The sequence below is a fragment of the Oncorhynchus clarkii genome, chromosome 5 (assembly GCF_045791955.1).
Source record: "Oncorhynchus clarkii lewisi isolate Uvic-CL-2024 chromosome 5, UVic_Ocla_1.0, whole genome shotgun sequence".
NCBI lineage: Eukaryota > Metazoa > Chordata > Actinopteri > Salmoniformes > Salmonidae > Oncorhynchus > Oncorhynchus clarkii.
Window position 1 is genome coordinate 3,522,157 of NC_092151.1, and position 11,144 is coordinate 3,533,300.

General features: G+C 42.3%; 2 protein-coding genes across 3 annotated transcripts in view; one reads left to right on the top strand and one right to left on the bottom strand.

Moving 5' to 3' along the window:
* Positions 1-200: 200 nt before the first annotated feature.
* Positions 201-7,687, bottom strand: LOC139409825 (E3 ubiquitin-protein ligase RNF170-like). Of its 2 annotated transcripts, none has more exons than XM_071155210.1 (7): positions 7,607-7,687; positions 3,564-3,730; positions 3,276-3,354; positions 2,653-2,764; positions 2,422-2,495; positions 1,984-2,115; positions 201-802 (listed from the first exon to the last, which is right to left on the bottom strand). In XM_071155210.1, exons 2-7 carry the CDS (start codon positions 3,704-3,706, stop codon positions 533-535), a joined length of 810 nt encoding a protein of 269 aa, XP_071011311.1. In that variant the 5' UTR covers positions 3,707-3,730; positions 7,607-7,687; the 3' UTR covers positions 201-532. The 2 variants fall into 2 exon arrangements, with proteins under 2 accessions (XP_071011311.1, XP_071011312.1); XM_071155211.1 differs by lacking the exon at positions 7,607-7,687 and adding an exon at positions 6,142-6,356 and having other exon boundaries at positions 289-802.
* Positions 7,688-7,950: 263 nt separating this feature from the next.
* The window catches only part of LOC139408263 (protein Hook homolog 3-like), an 80,980-nt gene continuing 77,786 nt past the window's right edge, over positions 7,951-11,144 (top strand). Inside the window, exon 1 of the mRNA XM_071151948.1 lies at positions 7,951-8,251. Within this exon, the coding sequence (XP_071008049.1) occupies positions 8,195-8,251 (57 nt within the window). The 5' untranslated portion in view covers positions 7,951-8,194. The remainder of the gene's footprint in view (positions 8,252-11,144) is intronic.

The following is an 11,144-nucleotide window of genomic DNA, read 5'->3' on the forward strand; positions in this document are numbered from 1 at the left end:
TGGCCCCCTCCTCCCTATGCAGTGGGGAGAGGAAGCTAGAGAGCAGCCGAAAGCGAAACAGCAACAGGCAGATACTTTGATAGCAGGAATAAACTAAATTCATAGGCTATTACTGTTGACCAAACAAATGGTTTTTAGAACAAATCGACAGGAATGTGTAGCAAAATAACAAAAAAATATGTCCAACAACATAAGAGGAATGCAATGTCAGTAATTATCCGTTTATTGTCCCAGCCCCGTCTCACACACACACACACACACACACACACACATTTTAGATTAGCATATTCAATAGGATTACATCAGCTGATGAAATAACAACCTGCCAATAAGAACCATTTTGCCAACAGACCCATTAACTAGTCCCCTCACTTCTGCATGATGGAACTCCTGTCCAAAGCAACAGAGCCCTCTCACTGTGTCTTTGACCTGAAGCTAAGCGACGATCAGTTACTATGTCCATGGCATATATTGTCCTCCTGGCTCCTGCATCACAATCAAATTTCCCCGCAGCCGAACTGAACGGGTGTCATCATCCTGCCAGTCTCTGGGTCACCACCTCTCTATACATGATAGAGATATAGATGAACAGAAGCAGGATGATGAAGAAGTCGTCCAGGAAGCCTAGCAGACCGAACAGAGCCTCGGGGATGAAGTCCAGAGGGGAGATCAGGTAGGTCAGAGCCCCGATCAGACACAGCAGGATACGGATACGAAACATCCAGAACAGGCCCCCTACGGAGAACATCTCCCTGAAGAGGTGGCGCAGCAACGTGGGGACGTCACGCAGCCGGTCCATCAGCTGAGATGGGAGAAAAGGATTTAGTGTAACGACATTAATACTAAGGATGTGACAAATGGCCAATTTCTCCTCACGTTTTAAACTGCCATTTTCTTATATTATCGGTTTCCCATTAAAGCGATAAGAAAAAAAATCATAAAATTCCATGTGAATTCACAATGCAGCTGCACTACTGCCAACAACGTTTAGAGTTGGTCTCTTTCAGATGGTTAAGCATTGTACCAGTACTACCATTACTGAATATGAATTCCATCTCAAAAAGGTAGCATTTAACTTCTCAAAGTCATACAGGACTTCACGGCTGTCGCTTGCCTTTCTCTGACATTTTCCTAACTGTTAACGACGATTTCGTAGTTGTGGAGAGTCGACTCCAAAATCATTGACTCCTCGACTCCTGGTGTCGACTCCCATTTCTGAGTGTCAAGATTCGAGTCGGCTAGGAATGGACTCCTAAAGATTCAGTGTTTTTGGAACGGAGGAGACTGGTTAGTTTCCGTACTTCCGAGAACACAAACACATGGAGCTAGCGAGGGACGGAGAGAGAGGGACACAGTACAGGCAGGTCAGCCAACATGCAGACCGAGTCAGAACCGTGCACTAGGCCCATCTATCTGCAATCTAAATCTCACAATGGATCTCAATTTCTTGACTTGCAACATCTCACAACTTCAGTAAAGCCTATCATCAATTAATAGGCTATTGAGATGGGATTCAGGGTCTGAGAAACAAGCCCAAAGCATTTCAATGTGAGTAGTATCTGCCTCCATCTATCTGCCTTTTTTTTTTTTACCTTTATTTAACCAGGCAAGTCAGTTAAGAACAAATTCTTATTTTCAATGACGGCCTAGGAACAGTGGGTTAACTGCCTGTTCAGGGGCAGAACGACAGATTTGTACCTTGTCAGCTCGGGGGTTTTGAACTTGCAACCTTCCGGTTACTAGTCCAACGCTCTAACCACTAGGCTACCCTGCCGCCCTGCGGCCAACTCTGCTTTCAATAAATATTGATTTGAACTATTCCGCAGGGAGAGAATTGACCCTCACATACACATGTATCAATCACTCAGACAACCTGCCTCTGACTGCATAAGACAAAGTAAGCATTTCACTAAGATGTTGTATTCTGCGTATTCTGCGTATTCTGCGCATGTGACAAATAAACATTGGATTTGAAATACATACCGATCGGGGTTGTCCTGAGAACCTGCGGTTGTAGTCGTTGAGATCCCGGAGGATGAGGAGCGGTTCAACCGTTCCATCCTGTACCTGCTGAGGGGCGGCATGCTCATGAAAGAGAGGGAACAGCAGGGTCACCTGTTCACATAGGGTAGAGGGGTGAGGGTAGAGGGGTCAGGGTAGAGGGGTCAGGGTAGAGAGGTCAGGGTAGAGGGGTCAGGGTAGAGGGGTCAGGGTAGAGGGGTCAGTGCACAAAGAACAACTGCAGCACTGTGCAATAACTGTCTTGAAAATGTTATTTTCCTTTTATTTAAGAATCAAAATGAGAACATAGCAAGAGTATAGTAGCAACTTCAGCACTATGTACGAGTAGTATTACTATGTGCATGATGACATGTATTGACAGTAAACACAAGTTATAATAGGTATTTGAAGACGTCTTACCATTTGTCTGCAGATGGGACAGTTGATAGCACCAAGCCATGTCCCATATCGCCAATATGCAATTATACAAGAACCTTGAAAATGCAACAAAAAAGTGTTTATATCCACTGAATGCATCTATCCAACGGCTATATCAGTTTTATTGTAGCTAGTTCAGATTCCTTCTTCTTAGTTGAAAAGACAGAGCACGACAGACCCTAATGCCGTATTTAAACATATGGTCCCACTAACCACAGAAGAGATGTCCGCAGTTGGTTTCCACAGGCAGCACGGCCTGCTGTAGACACACTGGACAGGACATGTCTGTATAGAACTGCTGCCTGGGCTCTGTTGGTTCACCTTCCTGAGAGAGGGGGGAGAGAGAGAGAGGGGGGGGGAGAGAGAGAGAGAGAGAGAGAGAGAGAGAGAGAAGAGAGAAGAGAGGAGAGAGAGAGGGGGGGGAGAGAGAGAGAGAGAGAGAAGAGAGAAGAGAGGAGAGAGAGAGGGGGGGGGGGGAGAGAGAGAGAGAGAGAGAGAGAGAGAGGGGGGGGGAGAGAGAGGGGGGGAAGAGAGAGGGGGGGGAAGAGAGAGAGAGAGGGGGGAAGAGAGAGAGAGAGGGGGGAAGAGAGAGAGAGAGAGAGAGACAGAGGGAGAGGAGAGAAAAGAGTAAGAGAGGAAGAGAGTGTATTGCACTTTTGAGGGAGAGCTAGTAAATTAAGCATTTCACAGCACCGTTTACACCCTGTATCCTGTAAAACGTGAGCAATAAACTTTGATTTGAGATTTATTTTTTAAAGGGTGTTGTGTGATACTTTCAAGGAGAAGGAAGTAACAACACGCTGGACACGGGAGCAGTCATTGTAACATCTTCTCACCTGCGAGTCAGACTGCAGCTGCTGTCGGACGGCACGAACGTGTTCCTGGTTCTCTGGGTGGATGTTCTGCTGCTCATTTCTGCAGGTCGACGTGAGTAGAATGAAGAAAGAAAAAAAAAAACACTTTCTTTCAGGATATTAGAAAACAACTTACTAACAAGAACGTTCACTGGCATATCAGTTAAAAACAAAAACAGGAAACTCAAACATAAAAAAAAAAAGCTAAATAACAGGTTTCAAAAACACCACCATTCCCATAGGCTGTGAATAGAAGTACAACAGGCCTACCTGCAGAGCAGAGTTACCAGTCCACACAGGAACGTGACACTGAGAACGACCACAAACAAGACCGGGTTGCTGACTCCTTCTATGATTGAGTCTTCAACTTGCAGCAAATAGTCCACCTCCCCATTTCCATTGTTTTCATCCATGCCACTTAATCATATCCTACAGACCTGGGTTAGAACAGAGAGTACATGTCGGCCATTCTGCCATTGGACATTCCCTTTTAGCTTTCTGAGGGGAAACGCCCCTTCTAAAACGCAAATATGCACCGCTCACACGCGACGCAGTTTTGGAAACATTTGAAACTTAAAAATATCTCACTTATGAGAAAGTTATCAAACACAAAATATATACTTAGTGTAGGTAGTTTAGGAAAGTTGTATTTTTGAGAAACGGAGGAAATAAGGAACAGCCCAATGGAAAAGCGAAGTGAGAGGATGTCTCATTTCCGAGGTCGTCACTTCGCACAGCAAGTGTCTTTTGTATTTGATAGATTCTTTCACCAGTCAGTTTTTCAAATATTTTTTTTATATACTATTTTCTAAAATTGTAGAATAATAGTGAAGACATCAAAACTATGAAATAACACACACGGAATCATGTAATATGAAAATAAAAAGTTAAACAAAATATATTTTAAATTTGAGATTCTTCAAAGTAGCCACCCTTTGCCTTGATGACAGCTTCGCACACTCTTGGCATTCTCTCAACCAGCTTCACCAAGTAGTCACCTGGAATGCAATTCAATTTACAGGTTTGCCATGCGTAAAAATGTTAATTTGTGGAATTTCTTCCTTTCTTAATGCATTTGAGCCAATCAGTTGTGAAAAGGGGGGTATACAGAAGATAGGCCTATTTGGTGAAAGACCAAGTCCATATTATGGCAAGAACAGCTTATATAAGCAAAGAGAAACGACAGTCCATCATTACTTCAAAACATGAAGGTCAGTCAATAGGGAACATTAAGTACTTTGAAAGTTTATTCAAGTGCAGTCGCAAAAACCATCCCGCACTATGATGAAACTGGCTCTCATGAGGACCACCACAGGGAAGGAAGACCCAGAGTTACCTATGCTGCAGAGGATATGTTCATTAGAGTTAACTGGCTCTCATAAGGACCGCCACAGGAAAGGAAGACCCAGAGTTACCTATGCTGCAGAGGATAAGTTCATTAGAGTTACCTGTCTCTCATGAGAACCGCCACAGGAAAGGAAGACCCAGAGTTACCTCTGCTGCAGAGGGGTAAGTTAATGGGAGTTAACTGCACCTCAGATTGCAGGCTAAATAAATACTTCACAGAGTTCAAGTAACAGACACATCTCAACATCAACTGTTCAGAGGAGACTGTGTGAATCAGGCCTTCATGGTTGAATTGCTACAAAGAAACCACTAAGAAGAAGAGACTCACTCGTGCCAAAAAAACAAGCATTGGACATTAGACAGGTGGAAATCTGTCTAAATTTGAGATTTTTGGTTCCAACCACCATGTCTTTGTGAGACGCAGAGTAGGTGAACGGATAATCTCTGCATGTGTGGTTCCCACCATGAAGCATGGAGGTAGGTGGTGGTGCTTTGCTGGTGACACTGTCTGTGATTTATTTAGAATTCAAGGCACACTTAACCAGCATGGCTACTACAGCGTTCTGCAGTGATACGCCATCCCATCTGGTTTGCACATTTATTTTTTTACTTGGCAAGCCAGTTAAGAACAAATTATTATTTACAATGACAACCTACCAGGGAACAGTGGGTTAACTGCCTTGTTCAAGTGCAGAACGGCAGATTTCTTACTTTGTCAGCTCGCGGATTCGATCCAGCAACCTTTCGGTTACTGGGACTAACATTTGTTTTTCAACAGGACAATGACCCAACACACCTCCAGGCTGTGTAAGGGCTATTTGACCAAGAAGGAGAGTGATGGAGTGCTGCATCAGATGACCTGGCCTCCACAATCACCCGACCTCAACCCAATTGTGATAGTTTGGGATGAGTTGTACCGCAGAGTGAAGCAAAAGCAGCCAACAAGTGATCAGCATATGTAGGAACTCCTTCAAGAATGTTGGAAAAACATTCCTCATAAAGTTGGTTGAGATAATGCCAAGAGTGTGCAAAGCGGTCAAGGCAAATGGTGACTATAAAAGATATTGATTTGTTTTACACTTTTTTGGTTACTACATGATTCTGTGTGTTATTTCATAGTTTTGATATCTTCACTACTTTTCTACAATGTATAAAATAGTCAAAAGAAATAAACCCTTGAATGAATAGATGTGTCCAAACATTTGACTGGTGCTGTATATGAAAGTGAAAAGGTGCATAACGCAGAAATCGCTCCGCCATTTCCTGGTTGCAAAGAAAATCTAAATAGTTTGCCTGTGACAAGCTAGACAGTGTAGAGAACCATTTAAAACGCTGTGAAATAGCTTGTCCTTTAAAATAAAAAAGTATTTTCAGCCGGTGTACAAAAACCTAAAGTAAAAAGCCTCAGAAAAGTAACGTGAACCGTAGAAATAGCGCACATATAACATATCAACCGCTTCTTAGACCTGCGTTCAAACACAACAACGGATCAATAACTTACATGTCTATATGAATTTGGTCTGGTCGCCCCCAAAAAATGACATATCGCTAGCGAGGATTAATACATTTTCTACACCCTGAAATAGAGCGTGGATATTGTAGTTAATTGATTGAACTGTGGTCCATACCTTCAGTTGAGAACTCAAGGGCTAGCTACAGACCATACAACACAGAGTTATAGTTACATGTCAATTATATCTAAATATAACTAGCTACAGACCATACAACACAGAGGTATAGTTACATGTGAATTATATCTAAATATAACTAGCTACAGACCATACAACACAGAGTTATAGTTACATGTGAATTATATCTAAATGGAACTAGCTACAGACCATACAACACAGAGGTATAGTTACATGTGAATTATATCTAAATGGAACTAGCTACAGACCATACAACACAGAGGTATAGTTACATGTGAATTATATCTGTCGCATGCCCTATCTAAATATAACTAGCTACAGACCATACAACAGAGTTACAACATGTGAATTATATCTAAATGGAACTAGCTACAGACCATACAACAGAGTTACAACATGTGAATTATATCTAAATGTAACTAGCTACAGACCATACAACAGAGGTATAGTTACATGTGAAGTATATCTAAATGTAACTAGCTACAGACCATACAACACAGAGTTATAGTTACATGTCAATTATATCTAAATGGAACTAGCTACAGACCATACAACACAGAGGTATAGTTACATGTCAATTATATCTAAATGGAACTAGCTACAGACCATACAACACAGAGGTATAGTTACATGTCAATTATATCTAAATATAACTAGCTACAGACCATACAACACAGAGGTATAGTTACATGTGAATTATATCTAAATATAACTAGCTACAGACCATACAACACAGAGTTATAGTTACATGTGAATTATATCTAAATGGAACTAGCTACAGACCATACAACACAGAGGTATAGTTACATGTGAATTATATCTAAATGGAACTAGCTACAGACCATACAACACAGAGGTATAGTTACATGTGAATTATATCTGTCGCATGCCCTATCTAAATATAACTAGCTACAGACCATACAACAGAGTTACAACATGTGAATTATATCTAAATGGAACTAGCTACAGACCATACAACAGAGTTACAACATGTGAATTATATCTAAATGTAACTAGCTACAGACCATACAACAGAGGTATAGTTACATGTGAAGTATATCTAAATGTAACTAGCTACAGACCATACAACACAGAGTTATAGTTACATGTCAATTATATCTAAATGGAACTAGCTACAGACCATACAACACAGAGGTATAGTTACATGTCAATTATATCTAAATGGAACTAGCTACAGACCATACAACACAGAGGTATAGTTAGTTACATGTCACTTATATCTGTCGCATGTTTTAACTATGGACAATAAGACTGCAAATAGGGTAAAATACATCTGCTACAAGCTAAAAGTCTCACCCTTTTAATTAGTTGCTCCACTTTCATGTTCTTACAGGGGTCCTTTTTTCTAGCCTACGTAGCTTTGGCGTCCCAAGGACTGCCTGCACTAAATTCAACCCGATGTATTTATTAAAATGTTCATGGAGTAAGTTATTTGATATTTATTTGACCTTTTTTCTATATGCTTACGATTATTTAATATTGAGAGGGATTCAGAATTTACTAACTTTGATAAAAGACGGTTGATCTTATTCAGGCTCAGAGCTTCGGTCCAAAAAGGGTGGCATCTTTTTCCCCCCAGCTGGTTGGAAAAAAGCTTGACAGAAGAGGATAGACCGGTGGATGTGTCTCAACGTGACTGTTTACTGATAAAATAACCTTTTTATATTCGACGCTGTATGTGTTTCTATACGTGAAAAGAGGCGGTGGGACCGTATCTATCCTGTCGGGAAACCGAGTAGCGTTTTTCGTCGAAATAAATCCTCGTTTTGTTTAATCCAGTTGATCAGTCGTGTTGTTGATTTCATCTCGCCGAGCCGACTGTCTAGTCATTTTTTTCTGATAAATAAGAGCGATCTCTGTGGATTAAATTGAACTACAAATACGATGAGTACCTTGAATTCTGTGGATCGAGTTGAACTGTGCGACAGCCTTTTAACATGGGTACGTATCAAATGTATTATCTTTGGTCGCCGATAATAATTCAACTCGGATTTGATGAACAATTGTGAGACGAAATTGAACTAACTAGATTGCGTTGTAATGCCAAACGTAGTCGTCTAGCGAAGCCCAACCCGAGTTTTCAGGAGCCCAAGGCGGCTCTACAGCCGGTCCCTTTGGGTTCACAGTTGATGATGGTACTGCGGACAGATGGCTCCATGTGAGCTCTGTTTTAACGTTTAGAAACGTTAATAATCATCGCTTGTGATATGGGTTTAGAAACATAAATCCATCTGCGTTCACATCAAATCAAAAATAATTTCACAATGCAAAAAAAATAAACAATACTTACTGTACACTGTTAAAAAAAACATTTGTTTAATTTTTTTTACCGGGATTAACACAGTTGAAGCCGAAAGTATTCTTCAATTAGAGCACTTTTCTGGTGTATTGCCTTCGGTTACACACAGGTGTTCAGAGACTCAGACACATAATTAGCACAGTATTCACCTCTGTCTTCCGTAAACAAGCGTTGTAACATATGGTTGGTGATGCCATCACGGATCCTTGGGACGTCCCTAACCCTAACCATAGTCCTTACCTTAACCATAACCCTAACTCTTACCTTAGTGGCACTCCAGTCTCCTTTTCACCTAATTTAACCATCGATATTAAAACCAGTACATAGTGATAGCGTTTAGGGCTGGGTGGTATACCGTATTTTATGATATACCAGTATTGATGCACGGACCGGTTTGGGTTTTTAATTTACCTAATATAATGGTATTTCCTTTGTTAAAGGTGATTCGCCTTGTGTAACGTCCAATAGTTATCGTTTACAACGCTACTTAAGTCATCTCATCTCTCTTGAGTCACTCAAGGTGTGCAGTTGTTGTTCCTTGACCAGGAGTCTCTAGTGTTCAGTCTGCATGTTCAATGCAGCACATGCTCTTATGTGTACTATGTTGATGTCAACGATGCTGTTTTTACTTTGCTTCTGAATACAAATCCACTAGCACTTTATATGACACTTTTGATTTTCACCCCCCCCCTGCTAATAGTAGCAGGCAGTATCTGGTGTGGCCACCAGCTGCATTAAGTACTGCAGTGCATCTCCTCCTCATGGATTGCACCAGATTTGCCCGTTCTTGCTGTGAGATGTTACCCTACTCTTCCACCAAGGCACCTGCAAGTTCCCGGACATTTCTGGGGGGAATGGCCCTAGCCCTCACCCTCCGATCCAACAGGTCCCAGACGTGCTCAATGGGATTGAGATCGGGGCTCTTCGCTGGCCATGGCAGAACACTGACATTCCTGTCTTGCAGGAAATCACGCACAGAATGAGCAGTATGGCTGTTGGCATTGTCATGCTGGAGGGTCATGTCAGGATGAGCCTGTAGGAAGGGTATCACATGAGGGGGGAGGATGCCTTCCCTGTAACACAAAGCGTTGAGATTGCCTGCAATGACAACAAGCTCAGTCCGATGATGCTGTGACACACCGCCCCAGACCATGACGGACCCTCCAAATCGATTCCGCTCCAGAGTACAGGCCTCGGTGTAACGCTCATTCCTTCGACAGATAAACGCGAATCCAACCATCACCCCTGGTGAGACACTTTTTGCCAGTCCTGTCTGGTCGAGCGACGGTGGGTTTGTGCCCATAGGCGACGTTGTTGCCGGTGATGTCTGGTGAGGACCTGCCTACAAGCCCCCTCTCAGCCTATTGCGGACAGTCTGAGCACTGATGGAGGGATTGTGCGTTTCTGGTGTAACTCAGGCAGTTGTTGTTGACATCCTGTACCTGTGCCGCAGGTGTGATGTTCAGATGTACAAATCCTGTGTACGTGTTGTTACACGTGGTCTGCCACTGCAAGGACGATCAGCTGTCTGTTCTGTCTCCCTGTAGCGCTGTCTTAGGCGTCTCACAGTATGGACATTGCAATTTATTGCCCTGGCCACATCTGTTTTTCAGAGTCAGTAGAAGGGCCTCTTTTAGTGTCCTGAGTTTTCATAACTCTGACCTTAATTGCCTACCGTCTGTAACCTGTTAGTGTCTTAACGACCGTTCCACAGGCGCAGGTTCATTCATTGTTTGTGGTTCATTGAACAAACATGGGAAACAGTCTTTAAACCCTTTACAATGAAGAACTGTGAAGTTATTTTGATTTTTACAAATTATTTTAGAAAGACAGGGTCCTGATATCCTAGTCATGTCAAACACTGTATTCAAAGTGCCCACTATTATATCCTAACTATAGAATTGCAATAATTATTCTTTTTCCATGATTCCAACAGTTCACCCAAAGTGTTTTGCTCTAATTTGCAGGTCAAATTGCAATTGCAACATTTGTTTAAATCACTTATTACTCAAAGAAAATGTAGTACTTTTAGTATTCAAAAACATAAAATACCTTTCAATTTATTTTGAAATACCACAATATAATATTTTGGCCATATCGACCAGCCCAAATAGCACTGACGTCATCCACTGTATTCCTATGGAAAACTCCCGATGGTTCATGAAGTCAGAAGGATTTGAATTTGAAGTGGGGCTGGTGGTGCTTTCTAGACAGCTGGTGGCGCTTTCTAGACAGCTGGTGGTGCTTTCTAGACAACTGGTGGTGCTTTCTAGGCAGCTGGTGGTGCTTTCTAGGCAGCTGGTGGTGCTTTCTAGACAACTGGTGGTGCTTTCTAGGCAGCTGGTGGTGCTTTCTAGGCAGCTGGTGGTGCTTTCTAGGCAGCTGGTGGCGCTTTCTAGACAGCTGGTGGTGCTTTCTAGGCAGCTGGTGGTGCTTTCTAGGCAGCTGGTGGCGCTTTCTAGGCAGCTGGTGGTGCTTTCTAGGCAGCTGGTGGTGCTTTCTAGGCAGCTGGTGGCGCTTTCTAGGCAGCTGGTG